This window comes from Hypanus sabinus, chromosome 20, assembly GCF_030144855.1.
Source record: "Hypanus sabinus isolate sHypSab1 chromosome 20, sHypSab1.hap1, whole genome shotgun sequence".
In the NCBI taxonomy this organism is placed as follows: Eukaryota; Metazoa; Chordata; class Chondrichthyes; order Myliobatiformes; family Dasyatidae; genus Hypanus; species Hypanus sabinus.
This window is the reverse complement of record NC_082725.1, coordinates 21517899-21544438: the sequence shown is the minus strand read 5'-3', so window position 1 is coordinate 21544438 and position 26540 is coordinate 21517899. Positions and strand designations below refer to the sequence as shown.

Here is a 26540-nt window from a genome sequence, read left to right as displayed (position 1 = left end):
GTGAGCAGCCAGAGGTCCTGGCTCACATTGGTACCAATGACATAGGTAGGATGGGTGATGAGGTGCTGCAGGGAGTTAAGTGCTAAGTTACCAGACAGGACCTCTAGGGTTGTGATTTCAGGATTGCTGTCCATACCATGTGCTATGAGGTCAGAAATAAGAAGACCATACAGTTTTACACATGGCTATGGATTTGGTGAAGGAGGAAGGGCCTCAGATTTTTGCATCAGGGAAGGTGGAGCGTGTCCAGAAAGGATGGTTTGTACCTGATCTGGAAGGGGACTGCTATCCAGCAGGAAACTTTGCTAGTGCTTCACTGGGTGATTTAAACTAAAGATGCTGGGTTGTGAACCAGAGCACCAGGACAGATACTGGAATGGTTGTGGAGGAAGATGTTGTTCAAACTACATGCAAATGTCGAGTATGGTGGGACTAATGTTCTGAGCTGCATGCATTTCAGTGCAGGGAATATTGTATGAAAGGTGGTTGAGCTTAGGGCATGGATCAGCACATGGAATTATGATATTGTAGCCATTAGTGAGACTTGGTTGCCGTACAATATTCTGGGGCTTCATTGTTTTAGATGTGATAGAGCAGATGGATTGAAAGAAGAGAATGGCATTACTAGATAGGGAAATTGTCACGGCAGTGCTCAGTCAGGACAGACTGGAGAGCTTGTTGAGTGAACTTTATGGGTAGAACTGACAAACAAGAAAGGTATGACCACATTAATGGGATTATATAATAGGCCACCCAACAGCCTGCGGATTTATAGAGAGATCACAGGCTTTTGCAAGAAACATACCATTTGTGATGGTACATATTGACTGGCAATACCATACTGTAAAAGGACTAGATGGGAAAAATGTGTTCAGGAAAGTATCCTTCATCAACATGTAGAAGTCTGAACTAGAGAGTGTACTAGTTTCAAATTACGGAATGAGACAGGGCAGGTGACAGAAGTTTGTATAGGGGAACACGGTGCATCTAGAGATCAAAATGTCAGTTTTGTAATGATGTTAAAGGATACGTCAGATCTTTAGTTTGAGATTCTAAATTGGAGAAAGGCCAATTTTGATAGTACATAGATCTGGCAAGTGTGGATTGGCCAGGCTGTGATCTGGCAAAAATATACTTGGTAAATGTATTTTTAAGAATACAGAGTTTGCATATACTGTATTTCTATCAGAATTAAAGGCACGGGTAGCAGATTTATGGAACCTTGGTTTTCAAGAGATATTGAGGCCCTGGTTAAGAAAAAGGAGAGGCACAGCAGGTAAAGGCAAGCAGGAACAAAGGAGGTATTGAGGAGTATAAGAAATGCAAGAGAACACAAGAAGGAAATCAAGAGGGCTAAAAGAAGACAAGGCGAAGGAGAATCCTAAGGGTTTGTGCAGATATATTAAGAGCAAAAAGATAGCAAGGGACCAAATTGGTTCTCTGGAAGAGCAGAGTAGTAATCTGCTTGAAGCCAATAGAGATGGGGGGGGGGGGGGGGGGGAGATCTTAAATAGATTTTTTTTTTGCATCTGTATTTATTCAGGCAGTGGTACAGAGTCTATAGAAGTGAGGCAATGCAAAAGCAAGGTTATGGACCCTAAACAGATTACGGAGAAGGAGGTCTGCTGTCTTGAGACAAATTAGGGTGGATAAGCCCAGAGTGTCTGACTATGTATTCTCTCAGACTAGTAAGGTGTCAGAGGATCCGAGGACAGCTTATGTTCTTTTGTTGTTTAAGAAGGTCTCTGAGGATAAGCCAGGAAATTATAGTCCAGTGAGCTGACATCAGCAGTGGGAAAGTATTCTAATGGACCGGATATATAAGTATTTAGATAGACAGGGACTCATTAGGGATAAACAACGTAACTTTGTGTATGGTTAAGTTGTGTTTAACCAATTTTATAGATATTTTCGAGGAAATTACCAGCTAAGTTGATGAAAGCAAGGCAATGGATGTGTCTACATGGACTTTAACAAGACCTTTGCCAAGGTTGCGGATGGAAGTTCATAAAAAAGGTTCAGTCGCTTGGAATTCAAGATGAGGTAGTAAATTGGAATAGTTGTTGACTTTATGGAAAAAGTCAGAGCCGTTGTAGATGGTTGCCATCTCTGACTGGAGGCCTGTGATGAATGTGTATTGGATTGGTTCTGGGTCTGTTGTTGTTTGTCACCTATATCAACAATCTAGATGATAATGTAAGACACCAGAATTGGGGTTTTGTGATCAGCAAGGAAGATTATCAAAGTTTGCAGTGGGCCCTGGACCAGCTGAAAAAAATTGGCTGATAAATGGCAGATGAATTTAATGCAGACAAGTGCAAGGTGTTGCGATTTGGCAGGACCAACCATGATAAGATTTACACGACGAGAATAGGGCACTGAGAAATGTGGTAGAACAGTGGGATCTGGGAAGACAGATCCACAATTCCTTGAAAGTGGCATCACAGGTAGATGGGTTTGTAAGGAAAGCTTTTAGAACATTGGCATTCATAAATCAATGTTATTTATGAAGCAAGGATCGCTCCCTACGCGACTCCCTTGTCCATTCGTCCCTCTCCACTGATCTTCCTCCTGGCACTTATCCTTGCAAGCAGAACAAGTGCTGCACCTGCCCCTACACCTCCTCCCTCACTACCATTCAGGGCCCTGAACAATCCTTGCAGGTGAGGCGACATTTCACTTGTGAGTCTGTTGTGGTTGTATACCATGTCCAGTGCTCCCAGAGTAGCCTCCTGTATATCGGTGAGACCTGACATAGATTGGGAGACTGCTTTACCAAGCACCTATGCTCCGTCTGCCAGAAAAAGCAGGATCTCCCAGTGGCCACCTATTTTAACTCCACTTCACATTGGAGGAATAACACCTTTTATTCCATTCGGGTAGCCTCCAACCTGAACATCGATTTTTCGAACTTCCGGTAATGTGCCTCACACCCTGCCCCTCTCCTTCACCATTTCCCATGCCCTTCTCCCTCTCTCATCTTGTCTCCTTGCCCACTCACTACCTCCCTCTAATGTTCCTCCCCCTTTTTCTTTCTTCTATGGCCTTCTGTCTCTTGCACCAATCAACTTCCCAGCTCTTTACTTCATCCCTCACCCTTCCAGTTTAAATCTACTCCTCAGCTTTACTCGCCAGTCCTGCCAAAGAGTTGCGGCCCGAAACATCGACTGTTTACTCTTTTTCATAGATGCTGCCTTGCTTGCTGAGTTCCTCCAGCATTTTGTGTGTGTGTGTGTAGCTTGGATTTCCAGCATCGGCAGATTTTCCCTTGTCTACAGGAGTTGGGGTGTATTGTTGAGATTGTCTAAGGCGTTGGTGAGGCCTAATTTGGAGTATTGTGTTCAGTTTTGGTCACCTACCTACAAGAAAGATATAAATATCATTGAAAGAGTGCCTTTGAAACTGTAGAAGGCTGTTGCCAGGAATTGAGGACCTGAGTTATAGGGAAAGGTTAAATAGGTTAGACCTTTATACTATGGAACATAGAAGATTGAGGCTGGATTTAATCAAGGAATATGGATGGTGGGGTGGAGATTCGTCTTTACCAAAGGAGGTGTAAGGTGCTCCTTCCCTCCCCTAGCCTGCAGCTCAACCTTGGGAAAGGTTTAGCATCTGCTTCGTGCGACCCCCCCCCCCCTCCCCCGATCAGGGTCGTGAGAAACAATCGGAGCAGGTGGTGGAGCAGTTCTGCATATCACAAGTCCTGTTTATGCGACAACTGATACCAGGCAGACAATTTCTAAAGTGTATTGATAAGGGCTGAAGTTATCCATCTTGTAAAGACACTGCCCAGAGAAGGCAATGGCAAACCACTTCAGCAAAAAATTTGCCAAGAACAATCATAATCATGGAAGGACCATGATCACCTACATCATATAACATGGCACAGAATGAATGAATGATACAAAATTATGAGGGGTATAAACAGGTTAAGTGCAATCATGCTTTTTATACTGAGGTTGGATGAAACTACAACTAGAGGTCATGGGTTAAGTGTGAAAGGTGAAATATTTAATGGGCATATGAAGGAGAACTATTCAAGAGGATAGTGAGAGTGTGGAACAAATTGCTCATGCAACTTGTGCATGTGAGGTCAATTTCAACATTTAAGAAAAGTTTGGATAGGTACATGTACAGAAGTATGGAGGACTATTGTCGGGTACAGGTTGATGGGACTAGGCAAAGTTATGGTTCGGCATGGACTAGATGGAACAAATGGCCTCTTTCTGTACTGTTGCGTTCCACAACTATGGTTTTTAATTAAAACCATTAAAGGCAAGCAGTCATAGTGCATCAGAACACAAGAATCAGAAGTAGGAGGAGAATACTTGGTTCCTCATGCCTTAATTCTCAATTATCAATTTCTGACTTGAATATATTCCATTGCCTTTCTGTACAGCAATTCCATCCCCAGGATGAAAGAAAATCTTCTCAACTTTGTCCTGAATGGCTAACCCCTTACTGAAGTTGTGATATCCTGCTCTAGACACCCCAGCCATTGGTAACATTGAACCTGCATCCTCTATCATATCTCCAAAAGAATTTCAGGTATTTCTACAGAACATTAGGAATTCTTCTCAACCTCTTCTCAAACAAGAAATACAACGATCTGAGATTTATACTGGAGAATCTTCGTTGCACTCTGTCTACCCCGTCCTCTCGGACAAAACTACATGCTCAAAATTCACAACATGGTCTCACCAGAACACCATATAATTGGTTCAAGAAGTCTCTGTTATTATACCTAAACCCTCTTACATTAGCCTTTACAAAGACCGAATGAGAAAATCTTAACTTTGCTTTGAAAGGCTGTTGTGGATTTAAAATAATTTCTCCATTTTTCTCATCAACTTCTATAATCTGCAGAAATCTGCAATTTGATGAAAAATGCTAATGTTAGTAAAAAAAACTTCATTTTCAGAAGTATTTCTGTATGTTTTCATATACCTAAGTTCTGCAAACCTATTTACAAATTGCCTTCTCTGTGTGAAGACAAATGTTGCTACTTGTCCATACGCCTATCCATGACTGATCACTCAATTATTTCAATAAATCCAAAGAGCAGTAAAGGCTTAACACCTTACAGTCCATTTGTTGTTGCTTTCCTCGTGGATCCAATGGAGAGAGGCAAATTAATAAAAGAAAAGTCACAGTGTATTACATCAAATAGTCTACAGTGGTGTTGGATTTTGATGAAAGATTTATAATCTCCCTAAACTGAAAATAAATGAATTTTGCTTGTGTGATTATTTTCATCAATATAATATTCCATAACAATGTTTTGAATGTAGCAGTTTAAAATAATTTCTTGAAAATAGGTCAGTTTGGAACTTAGTTTAATGGGCACATGAAAAAGAACATCTCCACTCAGAGGGTAGTGAGAGTGTGGAATGAGCTCCCAGTTTCAGGATTTTATATCAAATACAGTGGATGCCCAATTAATTTTTGATACCTGTTACACTATAATGCTACTAAATCAATTCAGGTTGTATGGTCCTCAGCCCTTATTCCCTCTAAAGGTGATTCATATGCTCTCAGCAGAACATTAACCATGTGAAATCCAGGCTTGAAAGCAACTCTGCTTTGTGCTCTGCCTGGAAACTTTCAAATAATTCATTTCAATTTAAAAGCATTGTTTCAAATCTTTTTCTTTAGATTATTTAACCTGCACAGTTATCAATTATTGCCAGCTGAGAGACTGCCACTTATTTTATTTGTAAAAGATAAAAAGGTCGTACAAAAAAAGTTAATGAAGGGCGAAGAAAGTTGTTTGCTACTACTGCTCATATCTTGGTTTGTAAATTTTTATTTAGAGATACAGCACAGTAACAAGCCAAGGAGCCCATGCTGCTCAATTACGTCATGTGACTAATTATCCCGTACATCTTTAGACGTGGGAGGAAACTGGAGCACACTGAGGAGACACACATGGTCACAAGGAGAATGTACAAACTCCTTATAGACAGTGGTGGAATTGAACCTGGTTTGCTGGCACTGTTATGGTAAAATGCTATGCTACCATAGCGCCCTTGTGTCACCAAGTACCTTCCAACTTTCAGCCAGCAAGTACCAGACACCATACACCAAACACTATCTGGGTAAAAGTTTTTGTTTTCAATTTCTCTGAAATCCATCCACCCATTGTTTATATCTGTACCCACTGGTTAGCAATCTTTCTACAAAGGGAAATGGGTTCCTCCTGTCCTCTGCTTCTTGGCCCTCCATAATATTAAATGGTTTTATTAAGTGACTTTTGATTGGTTTGTTGCACCAGCATTTGGAATAGTAAAAAAAAACAGCATATATAAATACCTAAAACTTCTGGTAAGCATTATTTTACCGCAATTAATGCAGTGACAGGAAAGGAAGAGCAAATTATCTGACTTTATGAACTTACAACAGTGAAACAGGCCACTCAGCCCATCACATCCACGCTGATGTTCATATTACACAAACCATTTCTCAACGTTTCTTCAATTGACTTGATTGCCACATCCTTCCATTTCTTTGCCTCTCATATTCTGACTTCACTTTCACTTAAACTCATCCACGCTATTAACTTTAACCAGAGCTTGCCTCCATCACTCAGGGCATTCAGTATAAAAGTAGATAAGTCACATTCAGCTGTAGGAAATACACTGGTCACATGCAAAGTATTGAGCCCAGATCTGGTTGCTGTGAAAAGGAAGCATGAGGTGGCTTTGGAGATGGTGCAGAAGGCATTTGCTACAATGTCGGCAAGATTGGAAAGTATTAGCTAGGAAGGAAGAATTGGACAAATTAGGATTGTTTTCTCTGTGTTATCAGAGATTATGGGGGACCTTGAGGGAAGTATAGAAAATAATGAGAGTATAGACAGAGTTGATAGTCACAGTCTTTTCCAGAGTGGAAATAGACCTTACTAAAGTGGGATTGAGTTTGAGAGGTAATGTTACAGCTTTATAGGACCCTGGTCAGACCCCACAGGAGCACTGTGCTCAGTTCTGGTCACCTCACAACAGGAAGGATGTGGAAACTATTGAAAGGGTGCAGAGTAGATTTACAAGCATGTTGCCTGGATTGGGGAGCATGTCTTACGGGAATAGGTTGAATGAACTTGGCCTTTTCTCCTTGGAGCGACAGAGGATGAGGGGTGACCTGATAGAGGTGTATAAGATAATGAAAGGCTTTTTCCCCAGGGCTAAAGTGGCTAACACGAGAGGGTGCAGTTTTAAGGTGCTTGGAAGTAGGTACAGAGAGGATGTCAGGGCTAAGTTTTTTTTAAACGCAGTGTGTGGTGAGTGTGTGAAATGGGCTGCCAGTGACAGTGGTGGAGGCGAATACAATAGGTTCTTTTACGAAACTCCTGGACAGGTACATGGGGCCCAGAAAAATAGAGGGCTATGGATAACCCTAGGTAATTTCTAAAGTAAGTACTTGTTCAGCACAGTATTGTGGGCCGAAGGGCCTGTAATGTGCTGTAGGTTTTCTATGTTTCTACGTAAACAGCATAACTTTAAAGTGGAATGGGGAAAATTCAGAAGAAATCTCTGAGGCAAGTTTTATTTTATATAGAGGATGATAGGTGCTGGAACACACTGTTAGGGACGGTTGTAGATGAAGACATGATAGGAACATTTTTATTTCAACAGACCCATGAGCAGCAAGGGAATGGAGGGATATGAACCTTTTGCAGGCAGATGGGATTAGTTTTAGATTTACATTGTGATTGGCACAGACATTGTGGACCAAAGGACCTGTTGCATGCTATACTATCTATAATCCATGTTCTCTACATTATGAATCTATATTCTCATCAGTAACTCGGGAAAAGAATGTTTTCTTCAATTCTCTGTTAGAATTATGAGTAACTCTGTTATGCATATGGCCCTCACTTGATATCTCTAGGCAACAGAAACATTTTCTTGGCATCTACCCTATCCATAAAGCATGTGTTTATCAGTCCACCCTTAGGACTACTTTTTTAAGAGATGACTCACTATCAATTCAGTCTTTCCTGACAGTTATACTTAAAGAGAGCTTGCAGACTGTTATCAATCGTCTGAAATGGATATCGTACTCAAGCAGGAATTGTTCTGCTTAATGAAGCTCTCCAGGTTCGACCTGCACATTTCAAGACAAAAAAAAAGTTCGTCTATGAAAATGATACTCAGCAAAAGAGTGCTAAATATATCCACCAGCTTGTTTTCAAATCATTTGGAAAACAAAGAATAAAAGACAAAAGTTCCCAGGAGGAGTGATATGATTGATGTTGAGACTATTTTCAGTGATTGAATAAGAACTAGAACTAGCATGATCGTAGGATGAAGGGTCAGCAATTCAAGTCATAGTAAGGAATTTTCTCTTCAAATTCTCAACCTCAAGGCCTACGGATTGCCAATCTTTGATTATGAGTGTGCAAGACTGAAATGTTTTTAGACTCTAAGGCAGAGGTCCCCAACCTTTTTTATGCCATGGAGCTCTACCACAGACCAAGGGGTCCATGGACCCCAGGTTGAGAACCCTTGCACTAGGGAAATCAAAGCCTATGGGGATTAGGTTACATAGAAATATAGAAACATAGAAAATAGGTGCAGTAGGCCATTCGGCCCTTCGAGCCCACACCGCCATTCAGTATAATCATGGCTGATCATCTAACTCAGAACCCTGTACCTGCTTTCTCTCCATACCCCCTGATCCCTTTAGCCACAAGGGCCATATCTAACTTCCTCTTAAATATAGACAATGAACCGGCCTCAACTGTTTCCTGTGGCAGAGAATTCCACAGATTCACCACTCTCTGTGTGAAGAAGTTTCTCCTCATCTCGGTCCTAAAAGGCTTCCCCTTTATCCTTAAACTGTGACCCCTCGTTCTGGACTTCCCCACCATTGGAAACAATCTTCCTGCATCTAGCCTGTCCAATCCCTTTAGAATTTTATACGTTTCAATAAGATCCCCCCTCAATCTTCTAAATTCCAGTGAGTATAACCCTAATCGATCCAGTCTTTCTTCATATGAAAGTCCTGCCATCCCAGGAATCAATCTGGTGAACCTTCTCTGTACTCCCTCTATGGCAAAAATGTCTTTCCTCAGATTAGGGGACCAAAACTGCACACAATACTCTAGGTGCGGTCTCACCAAGGACTTGTACAACTGCAGTAGAACCTCCCTGCTCCTGTACTCAAATCCTTTTGCTATGAATGCCAACATACCATTTGCCTTATTCACCGCCTGCTGTACCTACATGCCCACTTTCAATGACTGGTGTACAATGACACCCAGGTCTCTTTGCATCTTCCCTTTTCATAATCGGCCACCGTTCAGATAATAATCTGTTTTCCTGTTCTTGCAACCAAAGTGGATAACCTCACATTTATCCACATTAAATTGCATCTGCCATGAATTTGCCCACTCACCTAACCTATCCAAGTCACCCTGCATCCTCTTAGCATCCTCCTCACAGCTAACACCGCCACCCAGCTTCGTGTCATCTGCAAACTTGGAGATGCCACATTTAATTCCCTCGTCTAAATCATTATATATTGTGAACAACTGGGGTCCCAGCACTGAGCCTTGTGGTACCCCATTAGTCACTGCCTGCCATTCTGAAAAGGTCCCGTTTACTCCCACTCTTTGCTTCCTGTCTGCCAACCAATTCTCTATCCACATCAATACCATTCCCCCAATACCATGTGCTTTACGTTTGCACACTAATCTCCTGTGTGGGACCTTGTCAAAAGCCTTTTGAAAATTTAAATATACCACATCCACTGGCTCTCCCCTACCCACTCTACTAGTTACATCTTCAAAAAATTCTATAAGATTCGTCAGACATGATTTTCCTGTCACAAATCCATGCTGACTTCGTCCGATGATTTCAGCTCTTTCCAAATGTGCTGTTATCACATCTTTGATAATCGTCTCCAGCATTTTCCCCACCACCGATGTCAGGCTAATTTGCGTGAAGTATATATTCAGCATGATCTTACTAAATGCTGAAAAATGTTCTAACAACATAAACTATACTTCCTCTATAGTTCATGTCAAGTTCAAAAGTATTATTACAGACCTGCTTTATAGTAAAAAGTTTCTGAGTAGGAACCTAATATATAGCAAGACTGGGCTTTCCAATCCTACTCCATCATTCTATAAGATCATGACTGATCGATAACCTCAGTAGCATTTTCCCATACTAAAGCTATATCTCTTGATTCCTTTAAGCCATCTAAGTCGCCTACCTAAGCTTGTCCCATTTGCCTGATTGGCCCATACTCCTCCACGCCTCGTTATCTATATGCCTGTCTGAATATACTTCAAACACTCCAACCATAACTGCGTCTACCATTTCCTCTGGTAGCTTGATCTCCATATCTGCATCCTCTGTATGAAAAGCTTGTCTTTCAGCTCCACTTGAATTCTTTCTCTTCTTACCTTAAACCTCAGCCCTCGAGTTTCAGACTCCCCTTTCATGCAAAAAAGACTATGACCATTGACCTTGTCAATGCTCCTCGTGATATTATCTACCTCTATAAGGACACCCCTAGTTTTCTTTTTCACTCAGGGAAACAAATCCAGGCATCCAGTCTCTCTTTCTCCACGTAACTCGAGCCCTCCTGTCCTGACAACATCATTATTAATCTTTTCTGCAATCTCTTTAAATTAATCGCATCCTTCCTGAAGAGCAGTGACCATAACTGCACACAATATTCCAGGTGCAGTCTCACCAATTTTCTATACAGGTTAAACATGACTGTAATGGTTCAAGATCCAGCAATCTTGATCTGAAGATGATTTGAGTCCCATCCCTCAAGTCAAAAATTCCACTGACTCACGTCACTGTAAGTGAGAAATTTCCACTTCCTTCTACCTTTAATAGCCAACCTTTACTTTGAGACTATGGTTCTTGATTTTACAGATTCCAGTCAGAGGAAACATCTGCATCTATCCTGTCACTTCATTAAGAATTTTGTACATTTAAAGGAACACCATTCTTGTGAACACAAGATTATCAGTAATTTGTTTAATCACTCTCGTTCAACAATCTGCAACATAAATCACTGTAATGGACCTTTACTCCACTTGCTCTACTATGGGTATATCCTTCCTTCTGTCAGAAGACCAAACCTTTACATAATATTCCAGATGCTGTCACACCATAGTTTTACACAATTGGAAAAGGACATCTCTGGTCTTATACTGGAATCCTCTGACAAAAAAATGGACAATGTACTATTTGTCTTCTTAGTTTCTGGCTTCAACCATGGGCTAATTTGTAACAATTCATATATAGGTACATCCAGATCCCATGACACTAAGCTACTTTCAAACTATCAACATTCAAAAGAAGTTTTTTCTTCCGGAAGTGATGACTTTACATTTTCCTCACACTGTACTCCATCTACCAAATCTTTGTCCGTTTACTTTTCCTGCTTGTACACCTTTAAAGCCTCTTTATATTCTCCTCAGCCCACAATGTCTCCTGACTTCGGATCATCATCAAACTGGGATATGTTACACTCAATTGGCTTATCCTGGTCCTTGAACAGTTCTGGCCCTGGCAGCAATGCACCAAGCTCCCCAACCCAAATATGACCTTTCTAAACCTACTATTTTCTGTCCATTGAACAACTCTGATTTCAAATCAGTATTTGACCCCAATGCTAAGCACCCTAATTTCATTGAATAACCACATATATGGCAACCAGCCTTCAAAAAGTCCACATACATCATATAAATACACACAAAACGCTGGAGAAACTCAGTAAGTCAGGCAGCATCTATGCAGGGGATTAAACAGCAGCCACTTCTCAAGCCCAAAACTTCAACTGCTTTTTTTCTACATAGATGCAGAGTTCCTCCAGCATTTTGCATGTGTTGCTCATGATTTCCAGCATCTGCAGAATCTGTGTTTATGATATCTATCATATCAGTTTGTCCTCATCTACACTTGATAGATACAATTTCCAAAAATTCCAATCAGATATGCATGAAATAAATCAATGGCAATTTTACCCCATCGTATTATCCATGATCTTTTTTACCATTTCATTAATAAAGCACTCCAGCAGTTTTCTGTGGGAATGCTTTGAGAACCAATGGAATATTGAATTATCACAATCAATGTATATATTCTGTCCATCGTCATCTACCTCAAAACCCAGGTCATCAGAATCTGAGGGTTTTTCCCCCCTTTTCATTCCCATTAACTTCTCCTCTACAGAGCCTCCCCAGATTACAAACACCTATCTATCTTATTTAGAGACATACAGCACAGACTTTTTTAGGCCCAATGAGCCTAATAACACCCATGTGGCCAACTAACCTACTTATCCGTACATCTTCCTCGGTAGAGATCGTTAAGAGCACCAAATTTCTTAGTGTTCACCTGGCGGAGAATCTCACCTGGTCCCTCAACACCAGCTCCAAAGCAAAGAAAGCCCAGCAGCATCTCTACTTTCTGCAAGGGCTGAGGATAGTCCATCTCCCACCCCCCATCCTCATTCTACAGGGGTTCTATTGAGAGCATCCTGAGCAGCTGCATCACTGCCTGGTTTAGAAATTACACCATCTCAGATCGCAAGACCCTGTAGCGGATAATGACATCAGCTGAGAAGATCATCGGGGTCTCTCTTCCCGCCATCAAGGACATTTACACTACATGCTGCATCCGCAAAGCAAACAGCATTATGAAGGACCCCACACACCCCTCATACAAACTCTTCTCCCTCCTGCCATCTGGGAAAAGGCACCGAAGCATTCGGGCTCTCAAGACCAGACTATGTAACAGTTTCTTCCCCCAAGATATCAGACTCCTCAATACCCAGAGCCTGGAATGACAGCTTACTGCCCTATTGTCTTGTTTATTATTTATTGTAATGCCTGCACTGTTTTGTGCACTTTATGCAGTCTTGGGTAGGTCTGTAGTCTAGTGTAGTTGTTTTTTTTTCTCCGTGTTGTTTTTTTTATGTAGTTCAGTCTAGTTTTTATACTGTGTCATGTAACACCATGGTCCTGAAAAACATTGTCTCATTTTTACTATGTACTGTACATATCAGTTATGGTCGAAATGACAATAAAAGTGACTTGACTTGATCTTTGGAATGTGGGAGGAAACTGAAGCACCTCAGGGAAAATCATCTTCCACAACCTCTGACATCCTGAATGAGGCCCTACCACAAAACACTGCTTTCCTCCACCTTACGATCCACTTTCCACAAGGATCGGTCCATCTATGATTACCTTGTCCATTTGCCCACTGATCTCCCTCCTGGCATCTACCCCAGCAAGAGACAGAAGTGCTATACCTGTCTATTCACCTCCTCCTTCTCAATCCCATTAATTTCTCCTCCATTCAGGGCACCAAGCAGACCTTCCAGCTGAGATAGCACTTCACCTGGGAATTTGTTGGGGTGTCTGGGGTGTCTACAGCAAGGGTTCACCAACCTTTATTGCACTGCGGACCGGTTTAATATTGACAGTATTCGTACAGACAAACCAACGGGGGGGGGGGGGGGGGGATGTTAATCACAACCAGAATATAGGTGATAAGTCAACTAAGAGCCACTTATAAGTGGGTAATACACTCAATTTCGTTTCTAAAAGGGTTTATCTAACAAATTTAATATTAAACACACCGCATATTTTCCTCGTATGAACATATAAAATCATTGCAACACACCAATATCGCTGAATCAGTGAGAGCCCTGGGCTTGTTTCCCTGCAACAAGACTGTCCCGTCGAGGGGTGATGGGAGACAGCCATACTCGAAGGGGGCTCGTTATGTCCAGTCTATTCCGCAATTTAGTTTTCATGGCTCTCAGCACTTGATTCTGTCCTGCTTGCTCACATTTTTTTTCGGTCAAAAATATTCAATGGGTTTGTCTTTAAGTGCAGGGCGCTTGGACTCAAGCTACCGAAGCAGTTTTGAGGGCTTCATTGCCTCATTAGACAGCAAATAGGCCCAAAATCCAGCCTCCACCCACCGCCAGACGCCTTGGTCAGGTGCGCCTGGTCATGGGTGAGGTGAGAGGACGAGGTAAGGGCCGGAGGTCCCCATGCCGGGGCCATGGCTGTCGCAGTCTGGAGAGAGCGACTGACTGAGCGAGGTGTGCGAGCCCCCCTCCCGTAGGTAGGTAGGATCTGTCGGCCGACAAAAGTTTGGCTCGAGGGATGACTTTCAGTAGATCGCAGCGAAGTAGCTGCTTTGTTACTTACAAAACCCTGAGCCCGAATTAGGTCGTCTGCAAATATTTTAGCACCGGGTTCCCCTTTAACATTCGGTGTGCTAAACAGGTTGAGCGGCAGCACCCATCTGTCCGCGCTCCAGGCCAGTAGCAATGGCGCTTCCCACCAGCCGCATGAGGCAGCCAGTTACCTGAGGCCAACTAGTGATCCCTGGCATGAGGGTATCACTGCGTTTAGGCGACTGATGACCTCATGTGGGTAATGACCTTGCGTGCATTCATGTTCAACAGTGGGCGTGACAAAGAATGAGGAAAGGTGCAGCTGACTCATATTGTTTCATATAGACAAATCATATTGTTTCCTTGCGACTCGGTAGCACATGCTCAGTGGCCCAGTACCAGTCTGCGGCCCAATGATTGGGGACCACTAGTCTACAGTACCCGGTGCTCCTGATATGGCCTCCTCTATATTGGTGAGGAATGATGTAGATTGGGGGACCGCTTCGAGCACCCCCTCAGCATCCACAAAAGGCAGGATTTCTCAGTGTATAGCCATTCAATTCATATCTCCATTTCTTTTCTGACATGTCATTCAATGGCTTCCTTTCCCACTATGATGAGGCCACTCTCAGGTTGAAGGAGCAACACCTCATATTCTATCCAGGTAGCCTTCAAACCAGATGGCATGAACACTGATTTCTCCAACTGTGCTCAAGACTAGGCTACAGAATTAAAACACAAAAATAAAACTGCAGATGCTGTGGATCAAAGAATACGTACACAACGCTGAAAGAACTCAGCAGGTCAGGCAGCATCTGTGAGAAAAGAGTAGCCAACGTTTCAGGCCGATTCCTGATGAAGGGTCTCGGCCCGAAACGTTGGCTACTCTTTTCTCACGGATGCTGCCTGACCTGCTGAGTTCTTCCAGTGTTGTGTACGTATTCTAGGCTACAGAATTACTTTGCAGACAGAAAGGATACAAATATCTCTTATATTTTACTCATGACAGAGAAGAAGTGATACGACCCATCAGGTTTCTGCTGTTTCTCAAAGTATTACTGTATCATTAATGCCATTCACCCACTTTTTCCTTGTAGCCCTTCCTTTGATAACATGGTCAAAGTTTCCAGTTCTATGACTTACGAGTTCACAGAATAAATCAAGAGGAATCTATCCTTGCCATCACATCTGTGCCCGCACCCAGTTCATTCCAACGTCCTAATAAATACAAAAGCAATTGTACAATTCTTTGGTGAAATTTTTTCTGATGACTCTGCTTTCACTACGCTTAAGGGAAGTGTATACCAGATCATAACAATTTATTCCATAGAACAAAAAATGATTTAACCGCCTGTCTCTTTTGGCAATACTTTAAATGTTCGCATTCTGATTTCTTAACGATGGTTTAACATCTATAACATGACTAGCACATCTATTCTACCCTTCTGATTTAAATCTGAAGCATGCGTAGTGTTTGAAAATGAACACCTCATCATCGAATTGCACACTCCTGTCGTGGAAACAGTAAACTTACCTCTTTAAGCTTTCAATACCTCCACAGACACCTTACTTGTCATTCAGAACCTCTCACACCAGACTGCGCTTGCGCATAGCTCTATGACTCCCTTGACCCATGACCGCGGAAAAGCCCATCAGTACGCATGTGTAAACTTAACCTGAAGGACTGAATGGGCTCAATTCTTTTTTCTCAAATCTCAGATGACTTTATGAATAAAATAAAAATGTCCTTTTACAAGTTGTACAGGACATTAGCCCTTCATTTGATTGAATGTCTGATGCTCTATAATTGCAAATCTCTTGAGCGCCATAAACAAAACAGTTGCTCCCCGTCGGCAGGTCCATGAGATTGACAGCCTTATCTTGATGACGAATGGTTAACTTCGCTGTCCATCAAGTGAAGCAACTATCCAATCGGCTTTCGGGTAGTTAGGTCCAAGAGGACGGACCGGACCGACGAGGAGGAACACTTCGCGAGAGTTAAACCAGGAAGACGAGAAGTAAGATGGCGGCGTCTAGTGTTAATCCGTTCCTTAGCGACTCGGATGAAGAATCGGAGAGAAAGATGGGGCGGAATAAGGAGGCTGGCGCCCCGGGCCCGGCAGGTCCTGAACACGTCCCTCCTTCGCTGCCGCTGTCACCTCAGCAGGAGGCGGGTTACGGGTGCGGAGGCGGCACAGGAGTGTTGAAGGCTGAGGCGCAGCGGGTACCCCTGGACACAATTGCGGCTCAGCTGCTGCGGGATCAGTACATCTTGACCGCTCTCGAGTTCCATACAGAGCTGCAGGAGGCCGGCAGGGAGCTGCCCCGGCTCCGGGATTACTTCTCCAACCCTGGGAATTTCGAGAGGCAAACGTCCACTCCCCCCAAGGACCTGGCGCCCATTCCCGGACAGCTCAGTAAGTGTGGCGATGACACGGAACGAGTTGGGTGATTGGTCCGTTCCCCGGGAGAAACGCTCCAGTACAGAGAGTATGCCCTTATTTACGGGGAGATCGAGGGGTAGCACGCTGAATGAAGTTTGATAAATGATTGGTTTCTAGGAGTGACATGATACTGGGGGGAAAAGAATGAAGCTTTTCCTCTTTGGTTATCCAGTGAATGTACGAGGCCCTCATGGGGAGGAGGAGGGTGGGGAGGGAGATAAATTTTAATGTGGGGAAAGACCGATACCAAATCGTGGATGGGTCCAAAGGTCTGATTTAGAATTGCAACACAAATAGTGAATTTTTACTTGCGTTACCGTTTTCATTTTGTGAGTTATCTATTTTGCCCACTGCATTTATTTGTAAAAGTATTGAAGATACAGAGTCAGATGGCATATTGGTATTTGTTTTACCTTCGTGGTCTTAATACACGACGAGTGTAGTGTGGTTAACATTCCTATTTACCCCGCTCTGCAAGAATCACTCGTGTGCTTGATTTGATAATAAGATGGATCTGACTGAAAGCATCCTTTTTAGGCTATTTATTTTCACTCTTCCGAGGCTTGCACCTCACTAGTCAATTGAGCAGGGTTCAGCGGATATCGCTTTAGCTCATTACAACTGAATAAATTCATGACCTAGGTTCTAGCCCTATCACCTAAATCAAAAACAAGTTGGTGGAGGCTCAACTAGTTATGCAACCTCAGTGAAGGTAAAGAAATGGTTGGTGTTTCGAGTGGAGTCCCTGCATCAGGACACGTGCTGCATGTCCACCTTGTATTTTAGAAACATTGGCTGCATTTTCTTCCAATATCCATTGTCCGTCCGAGATTTGTTTTGCTAGCTTTGGATCTGCAGGATATTATTACAAAGCAGTGAAAAATGTTGTGTGTTGCCTGATAGGTACTGTAAATGGAAGTGCAAGAGATGAGGAGAGCCAGTGAAAATGCATGCAGTGTCTTATTGGAAGAGTAAATATGTAGGAAATAGTATGCAGATGGGTTAATTAGTTAATAGGCAGAACTTAGAAAGAAAGGATAAATATAGAGACGTGTTCAGGATGGAAAACTGGCTAATGTGATGGTGTTTGATGATCTGATGATCTATATCTATCATTTGAATAATGGGACCTAGTTTGATACCCAAATTTGCTCATGTTTATAAAATCATGTGACATTGGCTGTGAGGAGACAGCGGGGTTTCGGGGTGGTACAGATTGAATATTGCATCGACTTTGCAGATTGCAATTTGTCATTGTCAACTTTTTTGAGGCTTTCTCATTTGAGACAAGAAGTCGCGTTCAGGGCACATTACAGGAACTCTTCTGCCTAATCTGATTAATGCTGACAAATATACTGAGAGAATCCTAAACTACCTGCTGTGCCACCTTTCAAATTGCATCCTAAAGGGAGGTGCTACTTGCTGCCTTAGCTTAATGCAAAGGTCAGTATTATTTTTGGTTGACGACCTTTTTATGTCATTTATTATTTATTTCTTTGTCAAGTCCAGAAAAAAAAATAGTCACTTATTTCACAAGTGTGGCAAGTTGTACACCTATCGGTAACCATGGTTGTACATGTCACAAATGATTGCATTTCCAGTGAGGAATTTGGAACAGTCATAGGAAAAGAAAAATGCTTTAAAATTGCAAGTTTACAATTTATTGTATTGTCCTAACATAAGGTTTGAATTTAATTGAATCAGGTCTGTGAAGGAAGAAAAATGAACAGAAAGTTCACCTGCTCTATTCATAATTAGAAACAATAATATGAATGATAAATTTGTGTTTTTGTGAACTGCTTTAATTCACATTGCACTTTCCCAGTGATTTCTAAAACTGACATAGCAGTAGAATGAAACATTAAAGTGTTCCAACTGAATTGACCTGTGTTTGATATTGCAAACAGTTTTGCCCATATTACCCTGATTGTATAAAATAGTGACAGTAAGAATGCTCACATTTTATTGTTTACAGTAAATGAATTTCAGTATAAAAAGGCTTCTGATTTTTCTATGACTTCTTAATATTGGGTAACATGATCAAAACCTAAACTCTTGTCTTTTTAATAAGGAGCTTCAAAGGAATTGACAGAAACAGAAATTGGAAGTTCTTTGTAAAGCATTTTTAAAATCTGCAGTTTTGAGACATGTTAATAAATCAGTTCCAGATAGAAATGTCTGTGGAGATTTCTGTTGTCTTCTACAGATTTGTATAACTTGAAAGTGCTCTGTTTGGGTTCTGTCAAGGCCACTCAGCTCCTGTCCTCATCACCTCCTTAGCCCAAACATGGACCAAAGAGCTAAATACCAGTGAGAGTGTTAGCCCCTGACATCAAGGCAGCATTTGACTGAGTATGGCATCAAGGTGCGCTAGCTGAAATAGAGTCAATGGGAATTGGGGGAAATCCCTCCGCTGGTTAGAATCATACCTGACATGAAGAAAGGTGGTTGTGGTAGTTGAAGGTCAGTCATCTCATCCTCAGGACATCACTGCAGGAGTTCCTCGGGGAACTGTCCGAGGATCTTCAGCTGCTTCATCAGTGACCTCCCTTCTGTCATAAGGTTAGAAGTGGAGATGTTCTCAGATGACTGCACAATGTTCTGCACCATTCATGACTCCTCAGATGGTGAAGCAGTACCCAAATGCAGCAGGACCTGGACAATATCCAGTCTTGGGCTGACAAGTGGCAAGTAACATTCGAGCCATACAAATGCCTGGCAATAACCATCTCCAGCAAGAGAGGCTCTAACCATCATCCCTTGACATTCACTGGCATCACCATCACTGAAAACCTTACTCTCAACATCCTGGGCATTACCATTGACAGGAAAGTGAACTGGTCTAGCCATAAAAAAAACCGTGGCTACCAGAACAGGTCAAAAGCTAGGAATCCTGTGGCATGTAATTCATCTTCTGACTCCCCAAAGCCTGTCCACCATCTACATGGCTCAGGTCAGGAGTATAATGGAATACTCACCACTTGACTGGTACTCATTCCACAAGCATCCAATCCCTCCACCATCGATGAACCATTGCAACAGTGTGTACCGTCTACAAGATGCAGTGCAACAATACACCAAAGTTCCTAAGGCATCACCTTCCAGAGCCATGACCACTACCATATAGAACAGGGGTCGGCATCCCGCGGCTCCGGAGCCGCATGCGACTCTTTGATCTCTGTGCTGCGGCTCCCCGTGGTTTGTTAGTTTTTGAAATGTAATTCGAAATTTGAAGATTATGGTGATCTTGTACAATCTAAAAACGTTGTGGAGACCCCATTTCCTGGCACATCCGAACCGGCTCACAATTAGCCACCGTTCCGGCTAAGGGAGATAGCCTACGGGGGTTTGTGAGTACGTGTCTTTTGGAGCATCCGTGCCCACGGGGACGGGTTGAGGGAGGCTTTAAATCAAGACTGTTTAGTTCGAATAAAGTTACCTTTGACAGCAGTGTCTTTATTTTAGCGCTGCGTGTAGCGCTACACCGCTACAACGTGTTTTTTATCGCTATTAATATACATCACCACTGCCAATGCCCGACACCCGCCAGTGCGCGCTTTCTTTTAATTCTTCGATCCAAGGAAGGCTAACTATGGAGTAACCTTCAACCCAACGTCTTTTTTTCAGAGTTCAAAATGTTTTTGTTGCATGCAGAAATGTAATTTCGTTTTCTCTGCAGGAGTTCATCAATTTTATAAATGCAACACATTATAGTTTGTTTATACATAGCATAAAGGCAAAAAAAACCGTTGTATGCAGTGTTATTTCATTTTAAATGTCAAACGGGTTTTGTGGCTCCCAGTGTTTTCTTTTCTGTGGGAAATGGGTCCATATTGGCTCTTTCAGTGGTAAACGTTGCCGACCCCTGATCTGGAAGGACAAGAACAGCAGATACCTGGGAACACCACCACTTGGAAATCCCCCTTCTAGCCACTCACCATCCTGACTTGGATATGTATCGCTGTTCCTTCATTGTCATGGGGTCAGAATCATGAAATTCCCTCCCTAACAGCACTCCCTAACTACACCTCAGAGACTGCAGTGATTCAAGAAGGCAGCTCATCATCACCTTCTCAAGGGCAACTAGGGATGGTCAATAAATGCTGGCTTAGTTGGTGACACCCACATTCAGTAAATGAATAAATAAAAAAAAATACCTTGAAGAGCAGCACTATTGCTAACCTTAAATACCCAACCTGTACTCTAATGCAAGTCATGGCTATATTAATTACAGGTGAAAAAGTTGCTTGACCAGTAGGTAACACAATGTGTTACAAAAAAAATGCTGACTTAACTGATTTAAACATAATGAAAAATAATTAATGGAAGTACACAGTGACTGAATTAAAACTGAATTTGACAGTAAAGTAGCATGCATGTATGTTTTCAGAGCACTTGTTTGATTTAATGTTTTACCCTAGAGAACTTTTCTTTAAGGACCTAATGTTTGGATAAATTGAGTATCATTCTCATCCACACTGAAAATTTCTTTGTAATGAAAGGATTGCCAATTTTTTTTCTGTTTCATCCTCAATGGCCATTGCAAGCCGGAATCTAAACTTGGCTCTAGGTTTTGTAACCAGCTTAAGATCAACATTGTTTTTCATCATTAAGTGGTTATAACCATCTGCTAGATGCACTGACCTTGGTTGCATCATGGTCTGGGAGAGAAACAGCAATTTATCAAGAACTGCATCGTCGATGGAAATTGGTGGGTACAATAGAGCCCAGTCCATCATTGGCAAAGCATCCCCCGTCCCCAACCCATGGGATACTGCCACAAGGAAGAAGCATCCATCATCAAGGACCCCCACCATTCAGACTATGCTCTCTTTTTACTTGTACCATTGGACAAGAGGTACAGGACTACCATGAACACTTTCAAGGACTCTTTGTTCTCGGTATTTTTTTATTTGCACAATTTGCCTATTCTCAGTGGATGAAGACTCCACTGAGTGATTGAATACGAGCAGATGCTCTCATTGATACTGATGGAGGATGTTTTTGAAATTCCAAGATGTGTGATTATTGGTGTAACTAGTTTCTTCTAGTTTCCTTCAGTTTTTCTGTGTTTTCTCTCTTGATGATTGGCGAGTGGGCGATATGTAACTTTTTTGGGTAAGGGAGGGGTTGGATGTTTGATGTTATAGTCACTTTTTTGCATGGGAGGAGCTTGGGGCTTAGGGGTTTGGTGCTTTAGCTGCCATGTGCATGTCTGGGAGGATGATCTGTTAATTTTGTGCAGGGGAGAGGTTGGGAGGTTTGGGGTTTGCAAGTTTTGTTTCTTTTTCTTTTTAATGTTGGAGGGGGGCCTCTATGATTTCCATGGTTTTTCTGTATTTTATTGCTATCAGGAAAAGACTAATCTCAGAGTTGTATTCTACAGGCATACTTTGATAATGAAATGGATGTTTGAACCTTTTGTTGTCTTTAGTGCATCGGTCATTTGTCAGTCTTTGTTATGTGTAGATTTTTTTTTGTAAATTCAGTAGTATTTTCTTATTTTCCTATAAACTCCTGCAAGGCAATGGATCTCAATGTAGTGAATACACCATACATCTGTGGATTGTCACCTTGTCGTGGTGGAGAAGCTTGTGTGTCCTGAGAGCGATGCCGTCTGGAGCTATGCTCCTGGTAGGGTCACCCATCGCGGTAAGTTCGAGGTTGAGGTCCCTGACAAAGAACAATCCAACCAAGACCTCAGTGGTGGAACAGGCGGACAAAGTTACTTCGAAACCAGCGGCTATGAAGGCTGCAACAAATCTACCAGCTCCAATCGTTGTGGTTTCCATGCCATTGGAATTAGTTGGTTGATTTGTGAAGTGTTGTGTGCTTCTTGGAGTGCAACATCAAGTACACATTAAACAAATACACGCACAGGCGTCTTCACTCTGTGGAAACGGAATGAAGACCATCATCCTCGACCTCGAGGGATAGCCACGACAACAACGATATGTACTTTGATGATAAATTTTACTTTGACATGAATTTTCTTTGGTGTTATGTAGTTTAATTAACAAATTATGTCCTTTGTTCTGTTTCCGTTATTTCTGATCCTATTATATCTTACTTTTTGAATTTCAGCATCTTCCTGTGGTCTGCTTATTAGTCGGTTGCAATAATGATACCCTGTTGAAACAATGTCAGTAGGTTGTTAATTTCAGTGGTATTGGTTCTGACTAAGCATAAATGTTGCTCATTCACATTTTGCAAGTTTTCAGCAAGGCCAAATACTTTGCCCAGATATGCTTTATCTCTTACCACCTCAAAATATAAACACAATTAAGATAATTGTTGATGATAATTGCAGGTCTAAAAGAATGTGTAGATCTTTTGTATGATAGAACAACATTTTACATTTGTCTTAATTATTTATTACTCCTGGCATATAGGCAGAGACTGCGGACCGCAACATTCTGGTCAAAGGAGGCGGGGGGGGGGGGGGTGGGTGGGATTTACAAGACTCTTTTAAAACAGCGACTAGACCATATGCAGGAATTCATTTTCAGGTCTTAACGAATATGCCACAGTCATCACCATCTTCATCAAGACCTTCATAGAATAGTGTATGCCATTGAGAACATACTGTTCTCCTGAACCAGGAGATTTGGGGATGGCTGAGGGGTGTAAATCTGTGGCTTTTAAGACTGGCATTCCAGAACACTACAAGAAGTCCTGGTACAACCTATGTTCGGCCATCATGAGAGCAAAAGGGCAATTTTGTGTGAAATTAGAGATACAGTCATGACTTGTGGCGGAGTTTGCATGACAATCCTTTCTTTAAGGTGTAATCTAATGACCCAGTCGCAGTGATGCTTAACCTCCCAATGGACTTAGCGCCATTTTATACACACTTTGAAAGAGAGAATAACACTATGCTTGTGTGACTTCCCACTGCATCTGGTGATCCTGTGACCTCTGTCTTGGTGGCTGATGTCGGAATATCCTTCAGTAGGGTGAACACTTGCAAGGTGTCCGGCTCCAAAGGTGACATCTTTAGTCTCTTACAAATGCAGTTGGACGATCCCACCTGCTTCAAAAGGGCAGCAGTGATACACGTGTCCAAGAAGAGTGGACTGAGTTCCTCAACTTTTGTTTCTTTTGGTAACACTCACATCAACTGTGATAAGTGCTATGAGAGTTTGATCACAGCTGGAATTACTTTTTGCTTGGGCAAGGTCCTGAACCTGCTGCAGTTCACCTACCACAACAGATCTACAGCCAAAGCAATCTCACTGGCTATCCATTTGGCTTTACTTAGTCAACAGCACAACATACATTGGGCTTTTGTTTACTGATTGCATCTTGACATTCAACACTATCATCACCTCAGTATTATTAACAAGCTTCAAAACCTGAGCCTTTCAACTGGATCCTCGACTTCCTCATTGGGATGCCAGAGTCAGTGTGGATCAGTAATAACTTCCCTTCCTGTTAAAACATCTCCTCACTGACAATCAACACAGGCACAGCTTAAAGCAGGTAGGCTTAGCCCAGTGCTCTACTTTCTCTGCACCCATGACTATATGGCTTGGCACAGCTCAACTGGCATCTATAAATTCACTGTTGTTGGTAGAATCTCAGACAGTGGCAAAGAGGTGTAAAGAAGTGAGAGAGATTGGCCGGCTGAGTGGCATTGTAAAAATAACCTTGTACTCAATGTCAGCAAGGGATTCTGGACTTCAGGAAGTGGAAGTTGGAAGAACACACCAGTCTTCATTGTGGGGTCAGTGGTGGAAAGGATGAGCTCAAGTACCTAGGCATCAAAATCTCAGAGGTTCCAACAGGGGGCCCAACACATTAGTGCATTCACAAAGAAGGCATACGAGAAGCTCTACTTCATCAGGATATTGAAGAGACATGGTATGTTACCAAAGATTCTTGCAAATTTCAACAGATGTACAATGGAGAACATTTTGTCTGTTTGCTTCACAGCCTAGAATGGAGCTGCAATGTGCAGGATCAGAAAAGGATTGGAGCCTCAGCCAGCTCTGGCATGGGCACAACCTTCCTCACCATCGGCACTGCCTCAAGAAGATGGCATCCCTCTTCCTGATACCCATTTGGGCGAAGGTACTGGAGTCTGATGACTCCATTTAACATTTTAGGAACAGCATCTTCCCCTCTGCCATCAGATTTCCAAACAGTCCATGAACCCATAAACACTACCTTGCTTTTTATTTTCTTTGTAACTTATTATAACTTTGTTTTGCTCTATACTACTGCTGCAAAACAACATTTTGTGACATGTGTCAGTGATAATAAACTTGATTCTTACAGTTACTGTTAGTATACAGGAACTGAACTTGATGCAGTCTTATTCTATATGATTGTTTATATTTTCCCATCAAGTCAAAGGGGGAGGCATAAACAGCAAGACTTCATTAATCCTTTGGCACATTCCACGGTCTTCTATCATTGCAGTTTTTTAATAAGACAAGAAATATGAGCAAAGCTTGAGACAAAACAGGACAATGATGGCTAACACTACTTTTCATTTATGTTTTACAATAAATATATATTGTATTATGGATGCTTTCTGCAGATGTATCACAGATCAATGAGGACACAGGATATTTTCAGCTTCATGTGCCAAAACATTTCTCTTGCCTTATTTTTAAAAAAACTTAGAACAGCTTTTGATTTTTGCCTGCAGCCTCAGTGTAGTGCTATTAGGTTTTCATTAGTATTAAGAAATAGTATCTGCAAACTAGGTTGAAAGCAAATTTCATTTAGCAACTAAATACAGTGATTGTGATCATTTGTGGTCTAACATCAAGACTAGTTGTATTATAAATAAATTGATGTCATATGCAAAAAATGCTTTTGCTTTAAATAAGCAACAGGTCAGATGACAAAAGTAGTTGTCCTGAGCAATTTGTGAGATGAATACCTTCTAGTTGCGTGTGCTCTGAAAAGTAGCTGCAATTTTATTTGTATTTGGATGGCACAGATCTTCTAGCAAATGGCAATTCACTTTTTATTCGCTTAAGAGAAAGTATTATCTGAACTTTAAAATGAGTACACCAAGGTAGAAATGTAAATTATATGTGAAATCTCGGTCAGAAAATGCATTACCTTCACTCCGTTGATAATATTGAAAGCATTTATAGTCCATGTATCTATGGAAGAGCTTTCACCTTGGCTGCATTTGATAAAGTACGAAAATGTTTCAATTTAAAAGACGTGGTTTCAGTGGAGTGCTTCCATTTTACATCACCTCTATTTTGTGCTGTTGATTATACTTTTATAGGACAGCATTGTTGCTTTGGCAACATGAAGGTTGCTGGGAAACTAATGGAAGATGATCTTCACTTGCATCCTAATGGAGTGCCTGAATTTGACAGATGTCACACCTGAATCTGTGAACAACTATGCTTGTATGAAAGAATTCAGTCCACTTTTGTACAGTATTTTGTATTTAGGTGGATTGTTTCCTAATGAGCCAGACAAGTTGCATAACTACTCTTTGTTCCTGTGCCAATTAGCATTTTTTTCCCTATGGGTGAAAATTAAATTTTGTTGTGGCATTGAACAATGAATTGCAAGTTTTATGCAACCTGCTATAACTGTAACTATTCACCACACATCAGGATTGGCCTCTGCTGAGAGTCAAACAATGGAAAAACTGTCATCCCCAGGTTGTCTTGTGCAAAATCATTGTTGTGGGTAGAGATTTGGAAGTTACATTTGGCAGAATGAGTAAGTGCAGACTTCAGCAGTAGAAATGTTTTTTTTTAAACAAAAAAAGATGGTGAGGGTTTGTCTTTGAGAAGCTCAGTGCATTTTCAGAAGTATCTGAAGTAGGTAATTATACTTCTGAAGTGGTATCCAGCACAACAAACTTAATCGGTACATATCAGTTTTCCCGAGCACGTTTGTAACCAACAGGATTGATGAGAGCAGGATGGTAGATATTTTCTGTATGACTTT

General features: G+C 41.8%; 2 protein-coding genes across 8 annotated transcripts in view; one reads left to right on the top strand and one right to left on the bottom strand.

Moving 5' to 3' along the window:
• The window catches only part of pign (phosphatidylinositol glycan anchor biosynthesis, class N), a 129087-nt gene extending 113256 nt beyond the window's left edge, over positions 1–15831 (bottom strand). For 3 of the 4 annotated variants that reach the window (XM_059945227.1, XM_059945230.1, XM_059945229.1), the window contains exon 1: positions 15698–15831. The gene's annotated coding sequence lies outside the window, so the exon portion shown is untranslated. Of the gene's footprint in view, positions 1–15306; positions 15382–15697 lie in introns of all 4 variants that reach the window. The other variant, XM_059945228.1, reaches the window with a different exon arrangement.
• A 204-nt stretch (positions 15832–16035) lies between these two features.
• The window catches only part of relch (RAB11 binding and LisH domain, coiled-coil and HEAT repeat containing), a 114802-nt gene continuing 104297 nt past the window's right edge, over positions 16036–26540 (top strand). For all 4 annotated transcript variants that reach the window (XR_009506996.1, XR_009506997.1, XM_059945226.1 and 1 more), the window contains exon 1: positions 16036–16580. Coding sequence is in view for 2 of the 4 variants with exons in the window: in XM_059945226.1 (XP_059801209.1) it covers positions 16187–16580 (394 nt within the window). In the remaining 2 variants the exon portion in view is untranslated. The remainder of the gene's footprint in view (positions 16581–26540) is intronic.